Source organism: Grus americana, chromosome Z, assembly GCF_028858705.1.
Source record: "Grus americana isolate bGruAme1 chromosome Z, bGruAme1.mat, whole genome shotgun sequence".
Lineage (NCBI taxonomy): Eukaryota > Metazoa > Chordata > Aves > Gruiformes > Gruidae > Grus > Grus americana.
In genome coordinates this window covers 57,920,539-57,947,833 of record NC_072891.1, presented here as the reverse complement: position 1 = coordinate 57,947,833, position 27,295 = coordinate 57,920,539, and the positions used below count along the sequence as shown (strand labels likewise).

Genomic DNA, 27,295 nt, shown 5'->3' with positions numbered 1-27,295 from the left:
GCATGGAGCACCTTTAAAATACAATCAGATTTCTGTTGAAGTATCAGAAGGCAAAAGGTCTAAAATGTTGTTCTGTTGTTGGTTTGTTGTGGATTTTTTAATTTCACCTACTTTAAAATAAGACTCCCTTTTTCATCATTGCAACTGGCAATACAGAATGCCTCAGAAGTAAGACAGCACAAAATGGGTATAGTTTGTTACCACATACCTTTACAACTGCATAGCATTCTGGTACTGCAACACTGTCTGTATATACCTCTATATATGTACACTTATACAACTGTATACAAACACCTCTATATCTACATATGTACATATTCACACTCTAAGTAAGTGTGTGTGTATATATACATATATATGTACACATACATATTCTAAAAAAAGCAGATACTCCATATTTTCTGTTCTTCTATTCTAGTTTCCTTTTTCCCTCCCAATCCAATATGAATTAAGTATGTCTTTATAATGAAAATCCATTTTAGTACCTTTAACCTGGCATAAAAGCACAGCAAATTATTTCTGCAAAGAAACATGGTCAGCTGACTGAAACAGGAATCTCTAGATATTTTTTATGTTAAAAACAGTGAAGCTTCTACTGAGTACATGGACAGGAGTGTTCCTCAGAGGCTTACGTCTTGGCCAAATTCTATTTTTCATTAGGACTGTGAATTCTTACTTCTGTAACAAAAACTTCAATCACAGTGATATTTTAAGTTCCTCTAAATCACAAAGACTGACCAAGTTTTTTTCTTCCCTTTTCAAAACCAGTAACTCATAGAAAGATAAAAAATTACTTTATTGAGCTTCAGAGTCTTTCTTCTGGAAATTCAGTCCTCTTGCTGAAATGATTGAGCAAGGAACTCACCTATTTCACTACATGCAGATAGCTCTTGGCAGATCCTTTGATCCACAATGAACAGAAGATACAATATGTGCGTATACACACACACACTAATTAAGTGGGTCATTCATCAGGCTAGGAACATTCAAAATCTCTAGAGACCAAATTAATAAGCAGGTGAGTTTGCTGCTATTATTTATACTTTAAGAAAAATAAAAGCATTGATGGTTGTCTGCTGAAAATACACAAACTCGGATGAACTAGATACAACAGCCTACATGGATTACGTTTTTTTTCCAAAAGGACAAATACAGCATCATTTATAAGTGCAGTTACTTCAATACCTTTAATTCCTCATGTTATTTGGCTGGTTTATATTACTACAGCACAAAGTTGTTTCTCTAGTGGAAAAGATGCAGAGTAAACCTGACAGGTCAGCATTCTACTGTGCTTGCTACATTAATACCTTGTTAACGTATTGTATCAACAATATAATGTATGACTGTCTCACTTTAGGAAGTATTCTCTTAAGGCATTCAGCTCTTGCAAAAATACAAAGAGGTGTATGATGTCATGAAGAACCAAATTTTCTTAAAAGGGAGGGCACTAATTCACTTCACAACTAAGGTAAATTTTCTGTTAGACTGCATTGCTGCAACTCCCTATTTGTGATTTAGTCAGCTCCATCACAGTTATACCCATCTGTTGATGCAAGACTCCCTGAAGAGTACTGCAGGGCCTTCTGGGGAAAAAGGCATTAAAACTGTCATGCATTTAGCTGTCTTTCCACTGTAAGAATGGAAACTATATGTAATCTAATCTCCCAGCAGGTTTAACAAGTATGAAGAGAACGATTATAATGAGGGAAACTTTAAACAGTGATAATTCACATTAGTTTTACATGTGAGTAAATTAATATGGCTATTTTAAACATATTTTTACCTAAAATTTTGAATAACTAATATATGACATTAATTCATGTTGGCTTTACATTTAACTTTTATGTTTTCAATGGAAAGGGAACTACAGTAAAAAGAACAGAGTTAGCCATTTTAACATCATTTTCATGACTTGATATTTATATTCATCATCTGTATTATTGTTCAGATCACTGCTAGAGTCCAACTCTAGGGCAGACATGTTGGTATCCATGGGCACTGTGGCCAAAAATTTATGCAGTAAATAAAATGCAATAAATAAGAGAAGGGGAAAAAAAGGGATGATAATTACAACAAATTCTAGAAACATGTTTGAGAGATGCACACACAGGGTGTCCTAATGTATGAAAATAAAAATAAATTAAATACACCAGAACTTACGCTTTAAACAGACTATAGCACCAAGCAGTCATGCTTGAATTTCTGCCGTATTCAGATGGTATTTTATCAACTACCTTCCCTTTGGTACAGCAGACAGAATTATAGTAGGAGGAGGAATTCCAAGGAGTCACCTCGTACACACCTCTTCTGGGAGGTAAGTTCTGCTATCCCTGTGCCATTCTTGACATCTGAACAAGCTGTGGCATGTCAGCCAGTTACCGTGCAACAGCTGGTATGCAGCAATTGTCTGCATGCATATTCTTAGCTGGTTGCAACAGCATAGTACCTACTTAACACTTCCTTCACTAAAAGCTGTATTTCCTCACAATACCTCATTTATGGAGGACTCTGAGCCTTGCCCTGGTCAACTATCACAAATAAGTCCAAATAATGTGTGTCCTGTGGTAATCTGCTCACGCTATGTGTTTCTGAATGTGATTAATAGTTCTCTACAGATGGGAAGACAGATTTTATAATACCAGAATGTCAGAACATCTTTCCAAAGTTTTTAAAAATGTCCATTTATTCTCCTGCACTGTGATTTTCTTTTCTTACAGAGTGATTCTCAAATAAAATGGGGATTCAGTCTATATCCACTTATTTCCAACAGTAAAGGTGAAACATTTTTTTCAATGCCTTTTTGAAGCATCAATAAGCAAGAACTGTTCTTACCTTACAACTGGACTTGAGTTCGTTCTGCTAAGATCTTTGAACCATACACCAAATATCTGTCCACATCATAAATCAGTTTCTGACACACTATTTCTCCATTTTGAGTGCTTGTTTCATCTGTATAGCAATTAATTGACAAGTCAAGATCTGCCTTATTACGCTAAATACCACATACCTGGGATTTTTCAGCTGCTAGTCTTTCCTCCTTAAGTGTTCTTTGTAAACTGTGTGGACTACCTACATGATTAAGTTGTTGATAAAAGAAATGCCTTTTAAATTGCCACCAACAGTACATTAATTGGTGCAGGAAGGATTCATGACTGCAGCTATATAAAATGTACTTAGCAGTTGCTTTAAAAGAACACAAGAAAACACGTTCATTGTTCTACTTTTACTGTTTCTGTAGCAGGAAAAGCCAAATGGAGAGAATCAAAGGCAACTTCAAGCAAAGGAGGCATGAAATGTTTCCTGTATGAAACTAAAGGTGATCTCAGGATCTTAGAAATGCAAATATCTGTTAAATACAAAATATGGTGGACAGGCCACACAGGATTTACATTCATTTATGTACAAAGAATGTGTGTAACAACATATTCACCCATTCTCTATTGATACATTGTGAGGGGCGACATCTTGAGCGGACTGTCTCAAAACTTGTTTGCAACCTGGGTAAGCTCATTGCAAGACTTCCTGACAGTTTGGCTGAGCCCAGCTGCCATGAACAGATCAACAGGGGTCGAAGAACAGCCACGTCGCTTTGGGAGGGGGTATGTCTACACATGGGCAACCACCCCAGCCTGCCGAGGCATGCGGTGAAGGATCATGCAGTGGTCGCGTGCACTTCATGAGACCAGCGTGTTGAGACCAAGAGCATGCGCAGGGATGCAGCACGTGCCGTTGTCAAGGGAACAGCCTCCCCAAATGCCCTATAATGGACTGTGCAATTTAACGGCGAATGGGACCCTCACCACTGGAGTACACAAGGACTGTGGACCAACAGGACGCCACTGGATCCATGGTGGTGACTATCTTTCGCAAATCTTATCCCAACTGCTTGCTAGATTTCCTTCTCTTCTATTTTCTCTCCCTTTCCTGTCGCTACTTTCTTATGACAGGAAACAAATACTTGGTTCAGATAAGCAATCAATAAAGTCCTTTGATTAGTGGGATTTGACCTCGTTTCTGTCTTAATCTCACTCTGGGTATAACAACGAATCTTCCTGGCTGAGGCCCTCCCGGAGCGGAACACGTATTAGCCCTGAAAAAAGGGGTATCAGCTAGTTAGTAGAGAGACTATAAGATGAGAAGTATCTTACTGTTGTTATGATGACAGATGTAATAAATTCTTCAAGATGCATGTTTACATTAACTTTTCAGTAATGCCTAATTATAAATTGCAACTAGATTTTCCAAGCTAAATACATACACAAATTTTAAAAAAACAAGACAACAGGAATAGTACTAAAGAGATGCACCGTAAGAAAGAAACAGGAATTCTAGGAACAGGACACATCCTTCCAGTTCAGGAACTGGCTGTTTGCTGTTTAGTATAGCTCACTCTCACAGTGCTTTCATTAATCAACCTCCTAATAATCTAATACGATTATATTCTAACAAGAGTTTTCTTCCTTTAGCTCTTCTAACAGGAAATGTTTTCTTTAAGCCGTACTTCTATTTCCTCAAAAAATAGCTACCAACAAAAAAAAAGTCACTTTTGTCTGTGTCCCACCCAGTAATAAAAATTAGATTGTTATATTTGTGGTGATTGTCCCAGGAGCCCACAAGTTAAAATAAATTACACAAAAATTTCCAAAGGTCAATTCAGAGAATGAAAGCACCCACAGACTAATTCTTGCATTCCATATTGCACAAAGTATTCTGTGAGCAGTATGAAACTTCCCTTTGTAAAAGTAGGATTGTGATTTCTAGGCTCTGCTATCAGGACATTTTCTGCATGACTCCACTAGCTTAACCGAAAAGATGAGTATCTAGGAAAAGAAACTGGAAGGAAGGAAACTGTCAACTTAGAAACCTCTTAAAGACTCAGAAAAGTCCTGAGTCACCATGCTAGAACATGCTAGCTGACATTGCAACTAGCAATGTCAGTGTTGTTTTGGGTATGGAAACCAATGGTTTCTATGGCTTAAGGAACTCTATGAACATTACAGAAGACTTTTTCAAGACGAAAACCTGAAAACCTTTACCATTATTAATGGGAAGAATGAGAAAACAGACACAGAATCATCATGTGGATGGAGTTCAAGAGATGTATGCCAGCACATTTAAATATCAGAAGGCAGTAGCCAAAATGGACTGGATTATAATCTGCTTTTAAACCCACTTTTTAAAAATAATACTGCTGTAGGCATTTCAGTTTAAAGCACAAAGTTTTTTCTGATATGCAACATGTTTTTTATACATACAGTATATTTTTTATTAGATCAACTGATACAGTCTGGAGGGAAAAAATACAAGCTTCCACATCCCAAGTCCACTTCTAAGCTTCATTTCAGATGTGCTGAATATGTTCTTAATCTAAAAATTCTATTTTCTCTAACTGCACGTACAAACGACGTTCAGTTCTCCTTTTAGGCACTGTTAATACTATAGTAAATCAGTAACAGCTTGGATTAAGAATCTGCTTACAACATACAGAAGTGGTCACAGATTTAAAAAAAAAACAAACCTATAGGTTAGTAGAAGAATTTATAAAGATGCAAAATTCCCCCCAGTAAATAAAATAGTAATGACATGTAAAGATTATTCAGAGACCTCAAATGGAAGATACAGATGTGGATGTCTGTAACTGTGACACATTACTAGTTTGGGGTATTTAATAAAATGTTTATGCTGAAAACCTGCAAGGGGCTTGACAAATTTCCACTCCACATTTTAATGATAAGAGAAAGAACTGTTTTCAGTATGGAACATAAATTGAGCTAAACTTTAATGGGGAATAAAATGTGACATCAAGTAAAACCTGCATTGTAGAGAAGTGCCTGCTAAATCATTTTTCCTTCTTTATCTGACTATCAAATTCTCTTCCTTCAAAGAAATCTGTTTTGAGATGGGAGACAGTACTATCCAACATATCTAAACCCCATTCTTACACCACTTCCCACAACACTTAAGTCAACAGCAGGGAGAAAAGTGTTCATTCAGTTTGCTTATCCCAGCAGCATTGACTTCCTTGTTTTCTCCTTCTAAATTACTATTGTTCTAACACATAAGAGTTTTAATAAAATAAATCCTTAAGCATCTTTTCTAAAGTCACTTCAGAGAGCTTAACTCCCTCCAAAGAAACCTTGGCCAAACTGGATCTAGTAGAGAGATTGGTTTGCTTCAGCTTAACAAAATAAAGTCTGAAAGCTGATAGACATGGTCTTACACACTTAAGGTAACCCCAAGAAAATAGGAAAAGTTACTGTTGCCAAAGGATAATATTGGCTCAATAAAAAAGGACATAAAACAGGACAGATATTGAAAGAAAATTTCTAAGCAATGACATAAATAATTGTTAAATAGACTTTGACTACAAGTAGAAGTGAACTCTGGTTTTAATACAGAGCTTACCAAGTTCATGCAAGGTATCATAAATCATACAATTAGTGTCATAATGTATGACAGCTTATGAGAGTAGAAGACAGGACATAATGATTGAGAAAACTGATTTCTAGCTTCTGTTTGTAAACCACTTCGGGATTCAGGTCTCCTTTATAGAAAAGCACAAAGATGCTGCATTACTATTCATATATTTCTAAAAGCTTCAGGACGCAATATATTATTTAAATAGGTCATTACTTCAAATTTGAAATAAATCTGCAAATGCATTAGGAAGATTTTGTATATACTTTAAATGTTAAATTTTAAATGTGTTGCAACCCTCTAAGAAAAATATATCCACAGGTTAGTAGAGAGGTATTTCCAAGGCCTTTGCTTAGAGAGGAGATAGGGAGCTATGCTATGCCATACTTCTGAAATTTTGTAGATCACTGATAATAGACACTTTGAGCAATGTCAACCAGCAAGACCAAGTTATTAATTTGCTGAATATTCTCTTTCGCTGGAGTAGTCATGCTAATATCTTAGAGCAGATTCCATTTTCTAGCTACTAATGGCTACTAGCCATCAATGCTAGCTCTTGTACTTTTATTACGATTAAAAGACTGCAGAAAAAGAGCTTGGAAGAGGACAGACATGAGTATAACTCACTTAGGAGCCCAGCAAAATCTATGAATATCACATAATGCAAGGTCTTTGTACTTGTACTTAAGGAAAAAAGACAACTTCCTTTTTTAACAAATGTTCTTTCCAGACAACAGGTTACTAAACCAAACTGGATGCAGAACAAGTTTCAGAAGAATTCTACTGCAAGAGTCTTCAAGAGCTGTTGCAGATGTGAGTGGGAGGCAGAAAGATCAAACAAAATAAAATTAATAAGGAAACGTAAGCCAAGAGTCCATATGCTACCACAGACTTGCCAAAAGTTCCGTTCAAAATCTATGAAATAAGAGGCTTCTCTGTGGCCTCCAACTATTAGAAATATACCATTTATTTCAAGTTTAGTGTTAAAGAAACAAATGAAGCACTTAAAATAATTGCTATGATTTTAACCTATGTTCATTAGAAGGGCTTTATAGTACTCTAACCTTGAGAACACTGTCCACATGTGGTGATTTAACCCCAGCCGCTAACTAAGCACCATGCAGCTGCTTGCTCATCCCCCATCCCCCAGTGGGATGGGAAGGAGAATGGAAAACATTTAACTCATGGGTTGAGATAAAGACAGTTTAATAGGATAACGAAGGAATATGAAGATGATGATGATGACGACGATGGTAACAACAACAGCAACAAGAAGTGATGCACAAATGCAGTTGCTCACCACCTGCAGAAAAAAACAACCTGATGCCCAGTCTGTTTCCGAGCAGCGAATCTGCCTGCTGGCTAGCTTCCGCAGCTATATACTGAGGAGAGCATGATGTTATATGGTAGGGAATATCCCTCTGGCCAGTCTGGGTCAGCTGTCCCGGCTGTGCTCTCCCAGCTTCTTGTGCACCTGGTAGGGCGTGGGAAGCTGAAAAGTCCTTTACTGAGTGTAGACACTACAACTACCTAGCAACAACTAAAACCATCAGTGTGTTATCAAAATTATTCTCATCCTAAATCCAAAACACAGCACTATACCAGCTACTAGGAAAAAAACCTAACTTGATCCCAGCCAAAACCAGGACACCACATAATATATTCACAGAGCTTGAAAAGTTATATTAGCCATACCTTTATCATGCTGCCACTATATATAGTACTTCTAAGTTAATTAAACTTAAAGAGAGATAACAACTTGGCAAATTATTTCACATACTTGAAAAATAATAATGGATTGCACAACATATTTAAAATCCTTCCATTTATTTGTGTGAACACGTTTCTTTTCCAGTTTTAACATGACAAATACGCATTATCTTTCTTCAAGTACCTAGCTGTCAAACTGATTTATTCTATAATTTTAATTTTTCTTGGTAAGGTACATTAGGTTTCTCTTTAGCCAGCTAGCAAAAAAGAAAAAAACCAACCCTGTAGCCTCATAGAGCAGAGTTTAGGCATGCTAGCTGCTAGAAAGTACGCACATAAATAGAATATGCAAATAAATAGAATAGTTATATAGTTAATGAATAGTTAATGATGGTATAAATATAGTATGTAGTACATACATAGTTAGTGATGGCATAAATAACTTTATTTTTAAAATTTAAGACTCCTTTCACTTTAGATGGCTTGTTAAGGATTTAAAATGAAAGAGTTTGTTTTAGAAAATGAAGTATATTAATCTATCATTCTTGCTTTAACATACTGAACAGGATAAAATGAGTAAAACAAAATGCCATGCTCTAACTGTACAGTTAAAAGACAGAAAAGAGGAACAATTAATATCTGAGGCTGCAAACACAGCAAAAGTTGGTAAGTGTTAAATAGAAGGGAGATGACTTTGGGAAATCATGATAGCCTACAATGAAGAAAAATGACAATTTATAAAAACTAGGCTCTTCATATGTTTTGATTTTCCTCCTGTCTTTAACTTGATTTTTCATGATCCTGTAACTTTTTGTTTATTATAAAGATGAAACCCATTCAAATAAAAAACCCCACCAAAAAAAACAGAGACAAAGGTATCACTATTCTGGTGTCACATCACAACCAGTAGTGGTCACTGGGACATCAGCCTTGACCTCTGATTCAAGAACATTTGCTTTGCTGAGGCATGCATGGACAGTGCTATAGGATCTATGACCTACCACTACATTACTGAAACACCTGAAAATTTCCAGGAGGAAAAAAAATCCAATGTCTTATGAACACTGACCTTTTCCATTCTTTGGTCAGTAATTTCAGATATTAATGCAAATTGTTATTCTGCTCGAAAACAAGACTCATTTGCATTGTCTTCAGATTATTAGAACACTGCTTAAGGAGGATGTTATTCTGGAAAATCATAAAATGAAGACTTGGATTAGAAAAGAATTTTCAGATTAATTAATTTGAATTATTGGCACCACTTCCTAAGAGATGAGTAATTTCAATAAAATTGACTGAAAAGGAAATAAACCACTGATTTTTTTAAATCACAAAATGAAATTATGATAGAGACAAAGGGAGAATGTTCAAAGAGATAACAGTTGCATTGCATCCAACTTCTCTACATTTTTACAAATCTCTTTGTGTTCTCCTAAACATTTTGTTAAATTAGATACCATTTGTTTTGCTTAATGTTATACAGGCACTTGGAAGCTGATATTTATTTTTGTTTAATATTCAAAATAAAAGCTGTTTATGATCATAACTGTGTAAAGTCATCTATTAAAATGCTTAACTAAGTAAGAGTAATGTATGATGTAATATTTAGAATTTATAATTGAAACACAATAGGACAACCTGCAGCTCATAAATGGATTGAAGTTGCCAGCATTAGCAAAATGAATTTTAGTTTATACTGGACTATGAATTTTTCTTTCATATTCATTTTGAAACATTCACCACTACGATTCGAGGATAGAAAGTTAGTTAGGTTTATATTTGTTCTGTCTACATTATTCTATACATCTTGAATTAATTCCAACAAATTTCATTTAGCTTAGCCTAAATATCTACCGTTAACGGGTAGATAGAGAAATGTATCAGAAAATAGCCAGATCAAGAGTTAATTCAGTTAGCCTGAGTCAACTATACTTGGTAATTACAACATGTTCAGCATACTTTGTACTTGATACCATGTAGATAGACCATCACACCACTGAATTCCAAGGCAAAAGAAGTATTTTCAAATTAGGGCTAATACAGAGAGGAATGTCACTTTAACAAAAATAGCTTTACTATCTGAAATAACTTTCTAATTGGAACAAAAGGCACTGTTCCTTTGAGCTGGTAACCTAGACCAAACTTACCAAATTTTAAAATATGGTTTAGATGGTCTCAAAACTAGCACATTCCACAAGACAAAACAGTGCTAAAACATGACCTACAAAACTTGAGACCTCTGTTATACTTCTGTGCCAAGAAACAAAGTTTTGAAAATTCTGAAAAGACACTGAAAAGTAATCCTGGTTTTCTGAACTTACATTGTGAAACTCTGTGAAATACTATTTTTTTCACCAAATGATACTGAACCAGTTTTTGGTCTCAAAATCTTTTTTTTTTTAATACTTTAACATCTTCCTGATTCAAGCCATTTGTTTTTTTTACAGTCTACAGATCGCCAAATATTTGAAGAACCTCACATAAAAAGAAGGGCAGAGGGACAGGTTCTGCACAGTTTTATTTCCCCTTTAACGTAACCACACTAAGAACAATAAATGTACATATCACTTACAGACTAACAGCCATCATTTTCGTCCCACTTACCACTGGCTGGCTGCAAAGGTAACGGCAAAGTTCTCCAATGTACTGGATGACAGTCACATTGTACTTTTTGCAGTCACTCCAAAACTGACTAGCTGAGAACTTCTTTTTTAACACACAGGTTGCACCTTTATGGAAAGAGTAGAAAAGGAAATGAACCATTTTCTCTCTATAACAGCTTAGCTAGCTATGTTCACTATTTCTGCAAAAGAACATAAGAGGAACTAAGAGAAAACTCATTCAGAGAACCATATGATATTTAAGCTGTTTTATTAGATGTGTGTTCAAACCTGGCAGACAAGAAGGAGATGAACCCAGCCTCCTCCTCGGTGAGACAGCAAACTGATAGAGAAAAGGTTAAAAGCAAGACGACAGCTTCTCTTTGTTGCTGTTATAACATTACTCAAAATAGTTCAACTGAAAATATCCAGAAAAGTCAGCCTGATTTAGCAAATCATTTGGGTATCACTGAAACCTCATTTTTCAAAAAAGAAAGTATTCATTGATGCAGATTCAGACAGAATTAATCCATAATCCAATGATCTTTCCCTTGCTCTGACTTGTCCGCGATGCTGTGTGATTTGTGTGTGCCCAAACAGTGCACAAATTAAATAGGAAAAAAGGTGTATATTATCTAATGATACATGACAAAGCTGTTTACTACAAATGTATTTTTCAGTCTTTTCAAGTTCACCAACATACATTTTAGTTCTATTCCACCATACAATGTTTAGTCTGTACATTTACTAATGCACTATACACACTGCCAAAATACTTCATATGTCCTCAAATTCCTTTTCATCTAAATATAACATAAAGACATTTGTGACACAAATGACTATAACTAATTCTTCTCCAGTACCACAAAGATAGCTTGTAAGAGATCCTTCGCTATTACAACAGCTCTCATCCCCAAAATACAGAAATATAAAGCTATTCTGAAAAGACTATTCATTTGATTTCAGCAAAGCATTAGTTCCCCTAATGGCAGTGAACCTAAGTGTGTTTTATTAATTTTTATAATAATTAATTCTCTATTAACAATACAATTAAATGAAATGAGCCCTACCCAATTCAATGCATCCACCGATGCCAAGAAGAGATGCTGCACTGTGATAAAGAGGCAGGGTAATATAAATTATGTCTTCTGCAGTAGCACCAAAAGCCCACAGTCCAGCAGCTCCTTTAAGAACCTGCATGTGACTGATGACTGCAGCCTTTGGAAGACCTGTAATGAAAACACAAAATCATGCATAAAGCTTTTCTTAAAGAGAATTCAATTTTTTTTCCTGTGTAAAGTCTCTAAAATCATAACAGAATCAATTCTTTCTTCTGTAACCAAATTTTCAGCCACCTGTTTAGATGGCTGTTAATGGACAACTGGCTGTTTAATACAGTATTGCATGTTTGTTCTGTACACATAGAGATACATAAGCCAGTTTGTAACCTCGTCTGTTACTTACTTAATCTGATGTTAAATCCATTCGAATAGGTGAAAATATGAAGAAACTCTATGGTTACCACATTATCAAATTATATAGAGCCAACAAAGAGCCAAAAGCATTTACTATACATAGGGACTTCCTTTAACATAAAGAGACATCACACTAGATGTGTAACGTGACTGTAATGTAATTAAAAAGGTAAGGAATCTACACAAAGTAGATCATATAGTGGGTGCTTATCTAAGATGCGTACATCTAAGTCTACCTATTTGTTTTAGAACGCTATGAAGAATATGTAGAAATAAAAAAAAAAATAAAAATCAAAAAGTCCACTCCAGTTAGGTTCTTCTTATATGAGTTTCCTCAGGGTCAGCACAGAATTTCTGTTCAGCAATATGCAGACTCACATGCAAGAATTCCCATTATTTTGAGTAGGGGATGTGTTCTTGCTTCATATATGTTCTCACACACACACACAAATTTCAGGCAGAGTCCTGATAATGAACAGTGAGAAAGGTCAGAAAGTTTTCTCACCTATTCTAGCAAAGCTACCACTAATTTGAAGACTTAACTAGAGCTGTTAACTGGAAGTGTCATCTACGGAGATTCTAGCTACACCTCAAAGCTACTCCAAAACCCATCACACTACAGAGAAAAGGGAGTAAGCCTATGTTGCCGATGAACCACTTATAGCAAGATGTGCTCTACAGAGTCTTGAGCTTTCCTTCCGCCTTTACAGACAGCTGACTACAGACCATGCAAGATACTTCTTTCTTTTAACTAAGTTTATCAGTCATTGATTTTAGGAGCAACATTATGCTCTTACTTTATCAAAAAGTGTGAAAATGCTCAGTTACTTTACATTAGAATTAGTTATTCCATACTCTTCAAACTAAACAAACTTTATTCTTTTAGTTACATGGTACATAGAAGAAATCCAATGTAAATTAATGTAATACATACAGGCATTCAAAAATATTCTAAATTCTACATAATTGAGACTTCATATAGATACTGTGAATGCAGTTATAAGAACAAAATCCTCCCACCTGGAGAATTCTATAATATTTTTAGCTAAAACTTCTTACTCATTAAACAGCAAGATCAACCATATTTATACTAGTAGTATTGCAAACATGCCTGACTTCTTGGCAATATTTATATCTTCCTTTTTTTTTTTATTCTATACTGGCATTTTTATTTCCTATTTTTTCCCCAGAACCTGAAGGAAGTAAATCAAATAATTATTTGTATGAGGGAACAAAGCCATAAAACACATCTTCATTTTAAATCTTCACGTGACTGTTGTGTTCAGCTGAATGAGAATGCCAATCTGCTTATCTTAACAACATCATGCTGCTTTTCATGTCAGTGATCAGTTTTTTCAAAGTCTTAGCTTCTTAGCTGCTGCAGCACTGGTAATAAATTCAGCCATCTGTTTCTAAACTAAAAGGCTAGCAACTTAATCCTATTTTCCATCTCTACAGTGACCTGCATGGAACATGACCTAATGAAGAAAAACCAAATGTCTATTTGCTTGTTTGAAGATTGTTTTTTAAAGTTCTAGATACAATATTAGCTATATTAGCTAGGCACTGGTATGTGATCACAAAATAATATTCATTATAACTGTAAACCTACCACAGAAGCAAAACGTTTTGTAAACACCTTAGCTGTGAAGTAATAAGAGGTAAAGTTTCTCATAGTATTTGCAAAGTGTGGCAGGAAAAAAAAAGAAGAGAAGCCCATAAACCACTGCATATAAATAATCACTTACAAGAAACATGCTTTTTTTCTACCATATCGCTTCTAGATAAGAAATATGATATTCTACTATGAAAAGATGAACCAAAAGATTAGAGTTTTGGGAAATCAAGTTTCTAAATGAAAGCTGAAGGAAAATATAGACTCTTTAGCAGATCTGTACCTGTTGTTCCTGAAGTAAATATATATAAAACAGATGACTTGAGGTTGTTGGCAGAACGTCGATTAACTGGAACAGGGTCTTCAGATGCAGCCTCTATTTTGTCTAAAAGGGTATGCACACTTGGAAAAGTGGAGTCTTTGGTCATTATCCAAACACTAAGGTCTTTCTGGAGGTTAGGAAGAATTTCTTCCAGTGTCCCAAGCAAATCTTAAAAATTAACATAAAAAAATGTTACTTATACTATGTCTTCACAAAATTAGTAAATTAAGTATTTTTTCTCTGAAAGTTTTACTTTTTATAACAGAAAGAGGAACGACAGTCACCTCCATGGACATAAATAAATTCAATAAAATAATGACAAACTAGAATGAAAATTCACTGAAAATAGAATATAATGTGGCAAAAATACTGCTGAACCCACAAGGTCTAACAGTCAATTAGCCCTCAAGGCAAAATGATGAGCCTTGATTACTAGCCCCTGCTTCCCACTTAATTTTGGATAACTCTTGCTCATTGCTAAGACCAGAATGAAGTGTAGTTCAAATAAATCATGAAGAAATTTGTTGAAGATGCAAGGCAAATGTATACACAGCTGGTACTTACAGTGCAGATTTCCCTGGATGCCCTCAACAGCAATCTCTCATCAAGCAGTACTTTTTTCAAAAGCACAGAAATGACTAATTTAAAAACAAACACACAAACAAAAACCTATATTGTGTATGTAGGTACCTGAATTTCACAGAACAGAAATATGATACAAGCCTGCAGCTTACTCAGACACTGCCAAAGAACCATGTGGCTATTTAGGTAGTGCTCTTAGTGTTTTAGACACCTTAATGAATCTGATTTTAGGTATATCAGACAATTTTATTTTCTTGCAATCACATGTTTATTCACTGAAGCCATTCCTTCCATTGGCTTTCACCTGAATATAAATACAAACTTGCTTTTATAAAACAAAACTAGCAGCATAACCAAGATCTATTTTGTTGGCTTAACAGGAAAGAATCCATGAGATTCTCAGATTAAATAAAAATAAAAAAATATAACAGAGGCCAATCCCTAAGTAAAACATTTGGTATTTATGTTTATATTTCTAAGCATTTTTACAACTTGTCACTTTCTCAGAACACTGCACAGGCATGAAAGTACTAATCCAGGAAAATTCTCAAGAATAGGAATAATACTGCTTTCAATAGAACTATTCATATACTTAAAGACTCATTTACACTTAAGTGCTTTGCTGGATCTCAGCTTATGTAATTAATCTTGCAAATATCCCTGTGGGTATAAATTTGTTATTGTCTCTGTTTTTATAGACGAATAAACAAACAAAGTTGACATGACTCACCCAGAGCCTCATAATGAGGCATTACCAGAGCCAGCATTTGAAATCCTGATGTTAACTCCAAACTCATTTAGACAATATTAAATATGGACACCATTAACAGAACCCCCTTGCATACATTTTACACCAAAATAACTGAAGATTTTTAATCTTTCAGAAAATTACTTTCCTAATGATGGACTGTAGCATCTATTTTAATGATTGATATACTAATCTCTATTACTATAACACAGATACAGCCTACTGTTGCCAACTAAACATGTCTTAAAAACCTAAAGCATACAAAGTACAAGTTCTATATATTTTATGTATGTTTAGCAAATAGATCTCATGGAGTGTGACTTGAAATTTTTTGTATTCTAACTTCCTGCACTGCAGAATGATTTCAGGAAGGAATCACACAAATAATTATGAAAATCTAAAAGACAGCCTTCTATTTGAATCATTGGAGTACAGTCCCCTTCCACTATACATAGCAAGAGAATGAAAAATTGTTAATAAAATATAATGTTAAGGACAGTACTGTTAACTGCAGGAAACCCAATGCACTGAAAATCAAGGTTCATTGGCACATTAATTTTTTGCTGTTCTACTGTAAAATGAGGGTATATTTTTCAAGTAGTAAATATGAAAATACAATAGTATTACTTCTAATGAATTATTAATAAACTGTGACAAAAAACTATATACTTATTACCTTCTAATACTGATTTTTGTCTTCCTTTTATGCAGATATATACATATATGTCTCCTAAATATAGTAATGATAGTTGGTGTAGTTATAAGTTAGGCTGAAAACCTAGTAAAAGAAACACAGGTGTTAGAAGTGGCTGGAGCTCCATTTCTGTTCTCAAAAGTAGTAAAAGAATATAGCATTCTCTGTCATTCTTTATTGGTGCACTGGCTCCAACTACAGTACCAGCAAAGATGTTAAAGATTGTTAAGGATTGTTAAGAATTTCTTGGCTCCTTCAGCTTCCAGTAAGCATTGGAACCAGACTCAGCTGTCCATTCTGTGTAGTGTCCTTCCTTACCAGATAACAAATATGAAGTACAAATACTGAGACAAACTGCCCAATAAAAGTTATCATGCAAAATTATTCCATGTAACTAAAGTGTGAATGTAAATGAAATTTCACCTGTTGTTTAATTGAAAACTATCCCCTTGCAAAAGGCCTGTCAAAAAACCACTCAGTGAGTATCAGCCTTTTTAAGTACTGTAGTTACCAAAAGGATCATTGTGACATTTCCTTATCTTCTATAGATAAATTAATTCCTTCTTGCATTTCCTTTAATTGTTTTGCTTTTTACATTTTTGAAAGTGATGAAGCTGAAGCTGTATTACCTACCAACTCTAAACTTCTCTACGGAAGACCTTTTTGTTTAGGACTGCACAGCATGAAGAAATTCACAAATATTTCTCATTTTTTTAGTATTCAGAAGTTCTAGATAAGATGTGCACCACGTTCTTTGTGTATTTGAGTAACATGAAGTGCAAGTCTGTAAAAAAGAAGAGGACTTAGCTCTTCTTTTTCTTTTTCCCTCTTTTCTTTCCGTCCTTCAAAGGAAGAAAGATGGCGACTATTAATTGCAACTCTACAACCATAATTATTTAAGATTCAAGAATGACAGGAGGGCATAGTTCCCTTTTAGTAGACTGAAACATATTTACTCTAAATAATTAAGATCAGTCTTCAAATTAAACATACACACTGTTTATTGTTTCTCTAAACACTCGCTCATGAAACCTATGGTTTTTACTGCTGCACAGAGGCTTGCTTTGTTTTTTAACTACTATTGAACTATGAATGGATTATACAATAGAATTTTTCTTATGTGCTCAAGAATCTAGTACTTGGAACAATATGTGAACAACTTGTAATAATAAGTTACCTTGAAAGAAATTGCTGGTTAGACAGCAGAAACAATAACTGATTTCTTGAATAAGAAAGGGTAATTTAAAACAGCTGTATTCAAAGTGCTAGAAATGGAAAATTACTTCTGGAACACATAGGAGCATGGAGTGTTTGAAGATAACTCTCAGCTGTACTAACGTATTTCCAAATAATAGTTCTGATGATAGTCAACAAATGTTTTGTTCCATGAAAAAAAGAACTTCTCTGCCAGACATTGTGTAAGTCTCATTGGTCTTTACATATAATTTTGTCCACGTGTCAAGAAAAACCAGCCCTCTTGGAGGTACCATAGTTTGATTATTTTTAGAGGTTCTGGTATGTGTACTTTACCATATAGGAAAGCAATTATAGTAAAGCAATTTAGCTATTTAAGCTCGTGGTTACTCTCAAGTACTTGTTTGATTTTTACACTATGAAAGTATATTCAGGTTTTAGTTTATTTGTTTTGGAAGAAACGACTGCTTATCTAAAGTTTGGCAATGTAGTCCATGTGTGTTGTTTACATAGTTTGTATATGAATATTCACCATTTGCTAAATATTGGGCTTCTACTGGGAAAAAAAATATTTGTAACTGGTCAAGATGAATATGCTTCTCTTTTTGCTTCCCCCCCCCTTGCATTTAAAGCATTTCATTATTCAACAAAAAGTCTGTGAAACTTGTTACATTAAATTTACATGAAGACATAACTCAGTCACATATTTTGAGAAAGTAAGGACAATACATTTTGGTTCTGAACTACTGTCCTAGGCTTCAAGTTGCACAAAAGGTTTTTTATGTTATCTTCTAGCAAAGAAACAAGACAGCCTGTTGGCAGGGATACAGTCCTACACTGATGAAAGGAATACATCAGATTATGAGATCAGCTTGTACTGAACAGAAAGTTACTCGGAAGGAAAACTATCTGAAATGGTTCTTACATAACTTTGTTGTGTACCCTAGTTGATATGCTCAGTAAGCTATGGCAAGTCCCAACTCTTCCCCACACTGTCTAGCCTCAGAAAATAATTCTTACTTGTACTTGATCCCCTAAGGGACTCCTTACACTCAGCACTTATTCTCACTAAGTAATAACAACAGAAATTACAAGTCAGACGTGGCTCAGGATCAGTGCTGGTATCTTGAAATGCCACTGAAGGCAGTAAAGGTAGTAAAACAGAAACCGTCTCGGAAATCACAGTTGGCAATGTTTTCCACTTAATGGCCATCTGTGACAGAGACACAGACTAAGTAAAAGCAAGTGATCAAAGAAATATGGTGTCTAACACAGCAGGTAAGAGTGTCTTCTGCAGGACATCTATGGTTTCCTTGTCCTAAATGTTTAGATCTAAATAGCTTTTTTATTCCAAATAGTTAAGAAAAGCTGGTTTTGATAAAATCCATTACTTTTTTCACTCAGTGATTAACGTATGAGAGATGATACTGCTACTTGTATATAATACCACATTACTTTAATCCACAAATACCAAAAAAGACTTTGTTTACTCTTTTTTTCCAGGATGTAGACATACTTTTGTCTGAACTTTACTCCTGCCAGCGTAAACCCTGTTCTGAGCTCAGAAGGCAAGAAGTTCAGAATATACTCAGCAGCAGCAGAAAGCACTACTGATGCCTCATGAGTAAAGAATCCTAGGCTGGAAAATGCTATACTTGAACAGCTGGGAAACGTAATTCTGTACAGAGTTACAGAATCACAGAATGGCTGTGGTTGGAAGGGACCTCTGGAGGTCATCTTGGTCCAACACCCGTGCTCAAGCAGGCCCTTATAGAACAGAATGCCCACATGTGTCCATGTGTCATGTACACTCCCTGAATAGCCTTTGCTATCAGAATTGATGTAAACCAATCTCATGGAGTTCAGTAATGCAGTTGAATCCTTGCATCAGAAGTCATGACGGCACTCTGGGATGTCCTACTAAGAGCTGAACTCTTCCCAGTAGCAACACCCTATAAGTGCACTAGCAAATTCCATTTGTACCCTTCTGGTGGGTCAGTAGATTGTAAGTGTTGTTTAATAGTATTGCTGTTACACAGGTACTATCCAAAAGATAAAATGTAATCCCTTGTTCAAGCAAGACTCCAAAGAATAGAAATATTCCCTAGAAAGGACACAGTGCCTTAAAAGGTGCCTTCATTTTAAGCAGTACCTTACTGTTTAACCAGTAGTTTTTAAATTAATAAGGGTGGTATAATCTGGTAACAAATGTAGTAAGGATGAATACCTATCATCGAACACTTTAGATTGCTGTTTAAAGTAAGTTAATGCTGGCAGTCTGATAGGGAGAAGGGCACACAGCTTCTTTTTTTTTCTCCTTTACAAGTTCCTCATTTACTTACATGTCAGTCAACTGCTGTTTTATTAAAAATGCAGTTTTAAACTCCAACTTTTGAATATCTTTCAGCAAACATTCCCCAGAATGGGAGTGGTGGTAGACAGTGTTTCTGGGAATGGAAGTGTGAGAATGTTACATAACAAATTAAAGCAAGAGCTAAATGCTCTGGGGATGCAGCAGACAAATCAAAGTAGATGAAACAAAAACTCTCGCTGCCACAAAGGCAAGTGGAAATACTGGAGAGGAATTAAATATTGGTAAATCAGAGAATTTTTATCTGCCTTACTGCCTGTGGTTGGATAAGAAGGAAAAAAGTTACTAGATTGTGCTAAATGAATTAAAAGAACATTGCTGTCATAGAAAAAATTCAACCTTTTAGAGATACCCATTTCATGTAAGAAACTGACGAGGGAGAAATTTTGAAGCTTTTATAACATATCTGAGGCTTAAGAATAAAACATTCAATTGCAGAGAGTTTGTAGAATGTGTAAGTCAAAACCAAACACCCAAAACTAAAGTACTATTGGAAGACTCCCATCTAACATTAGAAAAAGCTATCAAAATATGAGAGAATTGTCAGACCAGAAGAAAGTCTGACTGCAAGTGCTGAAGGAAAGACAAGATGATACTAATTGGACCAGGTTACCAAAGCACAACCTCTGAAAAATATGTAGGCACAAAACTGAAGAGTACAAATTACACAAATGAGAGTGATCTTGCAAGAGGCCGCATGAAAAACTGAACAAATCATGGAAGAAAATGCAACCATAAATACTACCCAGCCCATTTGGATAGAGGTATCACATCTGTAAAAAATAAAAGCATTTTGGAAAAATGACAAGATGTACCAAAAGAAAGGTATAACAAACGGTATGGGTTGACGGCCAGCTGAATATGAGCCAGCAGGGTGCCCAGGTGGCCAAGAAAGTCAATAGCATTCTGGCTTGTATCAGAAACAGTGTGGCCATCAGGACTAAGGAAGCGATAGTCCCCCTGTACTCGGCACTGGTGAGGCTGCACCTCGAGTACTGCGTTCAGTTTTGGGCCCCTCACTACAAGCATTGAGCTGCTGGAGTGTGTCCAAAGAAGGGCAACGAAGCTGGTGAAGTGTCCGGAGAACAAGTCTTATGAGGAGCGGCTGAGGGAACTGGGGTTGTTTAGTCTGGAGAAGAGGAGGCTGAGAGGAGACTTTCTCACTCTCTGCAACTACCTGGAAGGAGGTTGTAGTGAGGTGGGTGTTGGTCTTTTCTCCCAGGTAACAATAGATAGGACAGAAAACGGCCTCAAGTTGCGCCAGGGAAGGTTTAGATTGGATATGAGGAAAAATTTCTGCATTGAAAGGGTTGTCAAGCACTGAAACAGACTGCTCAGGGAAGTGGTTGAGTCACCATCCCTGGAGGTATTTCAAAAGACGTGTAGATGTGGTGCTTAGGGACATGGTTTAGTGGTAGACAGGCAGTGCTAGGTTAGTGGTTGGACTTGATGATCTTAAGGGTCTTTTCCAACCAAAATGATTCTATGATTCTGTAAGCTGCAAGATGCAATCATCTCACGCAGAGAAAGGCTACACTACCGTTCTGAGCAGGGAAGATTCGGCAATGAACATCTGTGGGAACTGTTCCAGATACTAGCAGAAGGTGGAAGGTTTTGTTCAGCAGAAATGAAACCTTAATGTTAAGTAGATTTGAATACAGGTTCCTGATTTGATGTGCAATTACAGACAAGAATTTCAAGAGTAAATTTGGTCTTGCTGAGCACAGTTAATGGTCAAGTTGTTAAGGGGATGATTTCTGCTGTGCTGCAGTATATGAACAAGATTGAAGGTCATCCAAAATATTGAAAAGATAGGTTTGTAACTATTACAAGAAATGGAATTGCTAAGCCAAGCCTTTATTTGTTTGCGGAGGGTGAAAAAACTACATATTTTTGAAAATTCAAAGTTACACTATCCAGAAATAATGCCATTACATACTAATCTCTAAAAAACCAATCTTAGTTGCAAACATTTTGCCTATGACAATGACAGATAATGGACCACAGGTTGATTGTTTTTAGTGTAAATATTTTGCAAAAAAAATAAAATACTATGTTTGAGCTATGCACAATCCTGTGGAAAATGGTGCCACAAGAGCAAAACACACAAGAAAGTTCAAGTCATGCCTACTGATAAGGAAGAAGGTAGATAATTCTCAGAGATCTGTTAAACATAACTGTGTAACCTCAGTTTTAAACACTGCCCTGCAATTTTTATAAACATTGGGGGGAAATTATTATGTACAATAATTATGTATAAAACCTTTTTGTTTCAAGAGTGGTATGAATTAGTCCTCAGCCTCTGAATGGCAATAAACCTTCAGTTCTGAAACCTGGACTCCTTTGGAGAGGCTCTTTTCCATATGTCGTGGCCAATAAACAAGGACGTAACAGAACTTCAACTTCTTTCACAGATACAGAGAAAAAAGAGCCTCTAAGTCCCGAAGACGAGTACTGTGAAGCCTCGCAGGCACAAGTGATTGACAAACTTAATGCAGAGACTAAAACTGATTAATAAAGTAAAAAGACCAACACATAAAAGACCAGCTTAGAGACTAATTTGTTGGTATCTCTGTTCTATTATCTGTCTGCACATAGCTATTCTTTTGTGAGCAGGGCAGACTCCTAGAACAAGTTCAACATAGTCACTCTTACTATCAGCTGCAGGTAACAAATTAAGTGTGGAGAAACACGGACTCCGCCCCTGCTTTGCAAATGCTTTTTTTCATTAGTTAGTTAACCTCTCATTTAAATAGACTGATCTTAGATACAAATTTTGATCCAAAGTTCTCCTTCACCACAGTCAATAAGCAAGAGTTTCCTGAGCATTAATTCTAGACCTCAACACATACACTCAAAAGCACATATTCATGAGAGGATGTTAAATGAGATTTTTTTTTTTTAAAGTAAGAAGGCAAAATTAAAACCTGTCACTTCAGAAGCATTGTTATAATGCTTTCTGGGTTTATATTTAAATTGGCTTTTGTTTCATTAGCTTGTTTTAATTACCAAGCATTCTTAAACCAGCATATCATACACAATCGGAATGACAACACTTATAATTAAAAAATATGCAAGGGAAAAATCTTAAATACATTTTTGAAAGCACAAATTTGTAGCAGCACAGAACAGATGGAAGAAAATCCCACCACTTAGGTGTCATGGATGTAAAACCCCACAACCTGTGTAACAGGAATAAGGCAAGAAGTTGTGAAATAGAAATAAGGCAAAGTAGACTTGAAATAATAATTTTAGAAAGGCAGGTCAATATTAGTATATTTATATTTTGAAATATCCTCCTCCAACCAAATGCGAAGATGCCGTGTGATCTTTTAGCACTGCACGTTCACTTGCACTTGATCATAAATGCTGAGGCAAGTTTAGGTTTTGGATCTGTCTTCAATTTACACATCTCTATAACTGAAGCCCAATTTGAATATACAATGCATATTATGCCTACATCAAGATTTTAAATTCTTTTCTGGCACTTAATAAAAATGTAATACTTTGGAAACTTACACAACACACACTATTATCTCCTATTCAAATACAACAATTTTTTTCTACAATCCAACGCCCACATTAAGTTGGCTATTACAAATCAAACTCCTATGTACTACACCTGTAAAAATACCCTCTCAATTTTAGTCCCTGGAAGACTATTATACCTCTGCAAACAGTTGTACAGCAGAGGCTGTACAGTCTGAGCTTAGACGTTCTAGTTTGCAGTGTATCTGATCACTAGAAAGATGGGGAGGTAGTACAGAGGAAAGTCCCTAACTTAAATAAGATTAAAATTGACTATTTAAAAAGGAATGGGAAATTATTCTTAATAGATCACTTAAAACTTTTCTGAGACACATTAAGCAACTACTGAAGTGATTAAATGCTTGGAACAAGCTGTGCTTAGATGTTGCAAAAATTCTTTCAATGCACTTTTTTTTAAGAAAAGCTTAAATGGATGTCCCCAAAACATGGATATACTTGATTCTGCCTGAGAGGCTTAAGCTTTATGATCACCTGAAGCCCCTTTTAGCCCTGAGTTTCTTTCATTCCGTGAACATCTGAAAATCAGGTTTTCAGTAAAGGACCTGCAGAGACATATACCAGGGAGATGTGACATTAAAAGCTTTGGATGTACAAATCAGGTGTATACTCTACCTGCTCCCACCACCAGTATCTTGGGCTCACAGCTACTGACACAGTGCAAGAGAGATCTGGAGCGGACATTGAAGTTGAGGAAAGCCACCACACAGCCCAGCTTGGCCAGTCCAAACCACACGTGGATGAAGTCTGGCTCATTGCTCATCAGCAAGGCCACCGTGTCACTCTTCTTCAGAGCCCCGTGGTGTAGGAAGACCTGCGCTATCCTGTTACTCCTCCTGTCCACATCCCGGTAGGTGTGCACCTTTCCTTCGTAGATGAGGAACGGCTTGTGAGGCTGCTTCTCAGCCAGCTTCACAAACTTGTCCAGGATGGTGACAATCCTCCCTTGCAGCCGATACATCTCCACTCTCAGCCCATACGTCAATACTTTCAGCAGGTATCTCAGGTCAGCCCAGAAGTAGGGGAAGAAGAGTTTCTGGATGAGGTGCAAAGAGACAATCGCAACGGCAGTGCCAGGTAGCCAGGAGGGCAGCACTGGGAGTGGATAAAGGTCGTCCCAACCACTCATCTCCCTACAGGCAGGCGGCTTGACACGCGGAGTTGGGATGTGGTGAACAGTCAGGCAGGGTGCGGGGTCTGAGAAGAAAGCCGGTAAGGGCTGAGGCTTTTCCTGCCCTCTTCTACTCCAGAGAGGTGCGCCGCCGCCCAGGGAAGCCCGCGGTCAGGCTGCAGCAGGGCAAGAGGAGTCGAGCAGCCGACGAGACCGCCAGCCACACACCGCGGCGCCGTCGCCCGCGTCAGGCTACCCCGCTGCGTCGGACCCCGCACCTGCAGGACAGCACGTCGCGGCGGCAGAAACGAAGGCACGCAGGGCGGAAGCTCCTGTCCTCGCCACGCACGGCTGAGTTTAGAGCTCCCCTTTCCCGCCCCTCCCTCCTTCCCCCCCCTCCCTCCTTCCCCCCCCCCCCCCCCCCCGCGACTGACGGTCAGCACCGAGAAACTGGCGAGGCAACAGTGGCTGCTCCCTGAGCCGGTTGCGTAAGGCGCGGTCTGCTGCCTCACCCCATGCCCGGTGGCGGGAGCCCGGGAGGTTGCCTCCGGGGTAAGGCGGCGGCCGAGCGCAGGAAGCCTTGCCCGGGGATGGCCCTCGCCGCGGCGAGCGGCGGCAGAGCGAGGGCCTGGGCCCGGGTCCCTGGGAAAGCGGTGGGGCGCTCCGGGGAGCGCAGGTGCCCTCCGCCGGGCTGTTCGCTCGTTACTTGAAGCGGTTCGGCCCCGGGAAGTCAGTTACACCGCTGGTCCCTGGGGCTCGGCTCCATGTTGAGGCATCGTGCAGGACTCCGCGTCCAGGCACGGTCACCACAGGGACCAGGCCAGCCCGCTGCCTGTGCTCACACACCACATGGGCCTCAGGAGCAGTTTTAGAGCGAGGAGATGAGCGTTGCAACTAACGCAGGTCCAGGAGGTGCTCTCAGGACTGCTTCAGTCCACCTGGAAACTGGGGGCTGGCCCAAGGCCATGGGTCAGTGTACCATGCAAACATCTTTGTGCTGGAGGGATGCTGCTGGCAAGAAACAGTTACACCTGGACACGGTGCTGATCCCACTGCTGCTGAGGTCTGTCACCCCAAGCACTTCAACACGCTAATGGCTCTCTGCCATCCAAAGGCATCCACTGCTGTTGCCCTTGGTGAGATGCATGTGATGTTCATGTGTTTTAGTGCAGCTAAGTCTGGAGTGAAGTGGACCATGAGAAGCTGAGGTCATTTTACACCTCAAGTAAGATGAGGAGTCACATGTTTTCTGCCCTTGTGTTGGCCACAAACAATTTGAATTCGTTACTCTAGTGCATCATGACAAAAACTCAGAAGGTACTTACTTATTTTAAAACTAGCCTATAGTAAATGCATTTTTTTTTTACAGGATACAAACATGCTTTTGAAAAATTGTGAATTTTCTAAAGTTGTAAGACCGTAAGCACTGGTAGTTCGCAGTATGAACTCCTCTGTCTGCCTGTGGACAGTATCACACTGGAATAATCTAGCCTCTTGCATGTTCCTCACCCCTTTCCTACCGTTTGCCTCATGTACTGGGCTAGTGCTCCAGAGTGTTATCTTGATTTGTGCTCCAGAGTGTTGCTGCAATATCTGCAAGAATGTACTTCTCATCCATTCAATTGGCACTTGATATTCAAATCTTTTTCCTCCCCAAAATAGTAGGTCTTAATTGTGAGATCTGAAAGCTGACAGTGTAGCCCTTGTTTCCATTGTCTTCTTCAGATACCAAGCCAGCCTGCTGTGTCATTTATGCACTTTGGAGTCAGTGAGGTAAATCTTCCTTCTCTAAATAAAGAAGAAATTTATGTACCACAGGATACATCTTCCAGACTCACCTTGAATTTTATGAGTAGCATGGAGGGATTTTCATACCTGAAAGGATATGCTAACCTTCTTGAGACTGTCTAGCACACATGTTATTAGAAATCCTGAACAGTAAAAGCAACTTGTCACTCAATTGTTTCTAGAATCCTCCCTCACTACATCCAGACAACATCCCACAATTTCTGCTCTGCAGGTCTTCCAACCACTGCTTGTGCTTCCACGCTCAGGGCCTTAACAGCCCTGACAGACCTTTGCTTCTTTAAAACATTTATCTGGTATCCCATTCATCCAGACTGCATCTAGCCCAATGGGACTGTCTCCTGTTCTGCTAACCCCCCAGCCATTCTTCTTTGCTACCAGTTTACAGTTTCTTCTCCTTTTTTTCTTTTTCTTCCTTTTTTCTCCTTCTTTTCATTTCTCTCCTGCTGTGAATATCAGTCACTCTTTTAGCCTGTAAACCATCCTGTACTATACAGCTTTTCTTTCTAGGGCAGATGCGGTTTGCATATGGCAAATTAAAATCTTTATGTATTGGAAATACATGTGACAGTTATGGTTTAAGCATTTCATACATTAAGCAAATGGCCTGAATTTGTCCAGAGTCCTCCTTACAAAACTTAGAACCTACTTTGAACCATGGCATTTTTCTGTCAAAGCTTGCTTTGTCTAACTTTGGTGGGTTTCTTAGCTAACCCAGGTCACCTCAGTAAGAAACTCCTGTCAGCTTCTTCCCCTCTGCTGCCCAAATCTTCCTCTTTATGTCTAAGGATCTCCTTAGCCTCTTTTAGAGGCAACAGCTGCAAAAGAGCTGAAAGGATGATCTGTACTGATAATGAAGAACTCGGTTTCCAGGCAATCAAATTGAGGAATGTATTGTTTCCGGCAAGCCCAGGAGGCCTGCACTCTGATTAAACCACAGAACAAGTGACTCATTAAAGGACAAACGTGCCCTCTCACCAGAAGAGGATGAAACAAGGTTGCAGCATATCACATATGCCATTGCTTTCCTGTTACCCAATAGTTGGTAGGAAAACAAGGAACTAATAAAGAACTCAAGGGGTGTAATTCAAATGCTGCAAATAG

General features: G+C 37.5%; 1 protein-coding gene across 4 annotated transcripts in view; it reads right to left on the bottom strand.

Moving 5' to 3' along the window:
- LOC129199115 (long-chain fatty acid transport protein 6-like) overlaps positions 1 to 24,735 on the bottom strand; it is a 40,580-nt gene extending 15,845 nt beyond the window's left edge. For all 4 annotated transcript variants that reach the window (XM_054808954.1, XM_054808956.1, XM_054808955.1 and 1 more), the window contains exons 1-4: positions 23,890 to 24,735; positions 14,101 to 14,307; positions 11,798 to 11,956; positions 10,732 to 10,856 (exon numbers count right to left, since the gene is read on the bottom strand). In XM_054808954.1, the coding sequence (XP_054664929.1) occupies positions 10,732 to 10,856; positions 11,798 to 11,956; positions 14,101 to 14,307; positions 23,890 to 24,403 (1,005 nt within the window). In that variant the 5' untranslated portion in view covers positions 24,404 to 24,735. The remainder of the gene's footprint in view (positions 1 to 10,731; positions 10,857 to 11,797; positions 11,957 to 14,100; positions 14,308 to 23,889) is intronic.
- Between the last annotated feature and the right edge of the window lie 2,560 nt (positions 24,736 to 27,295).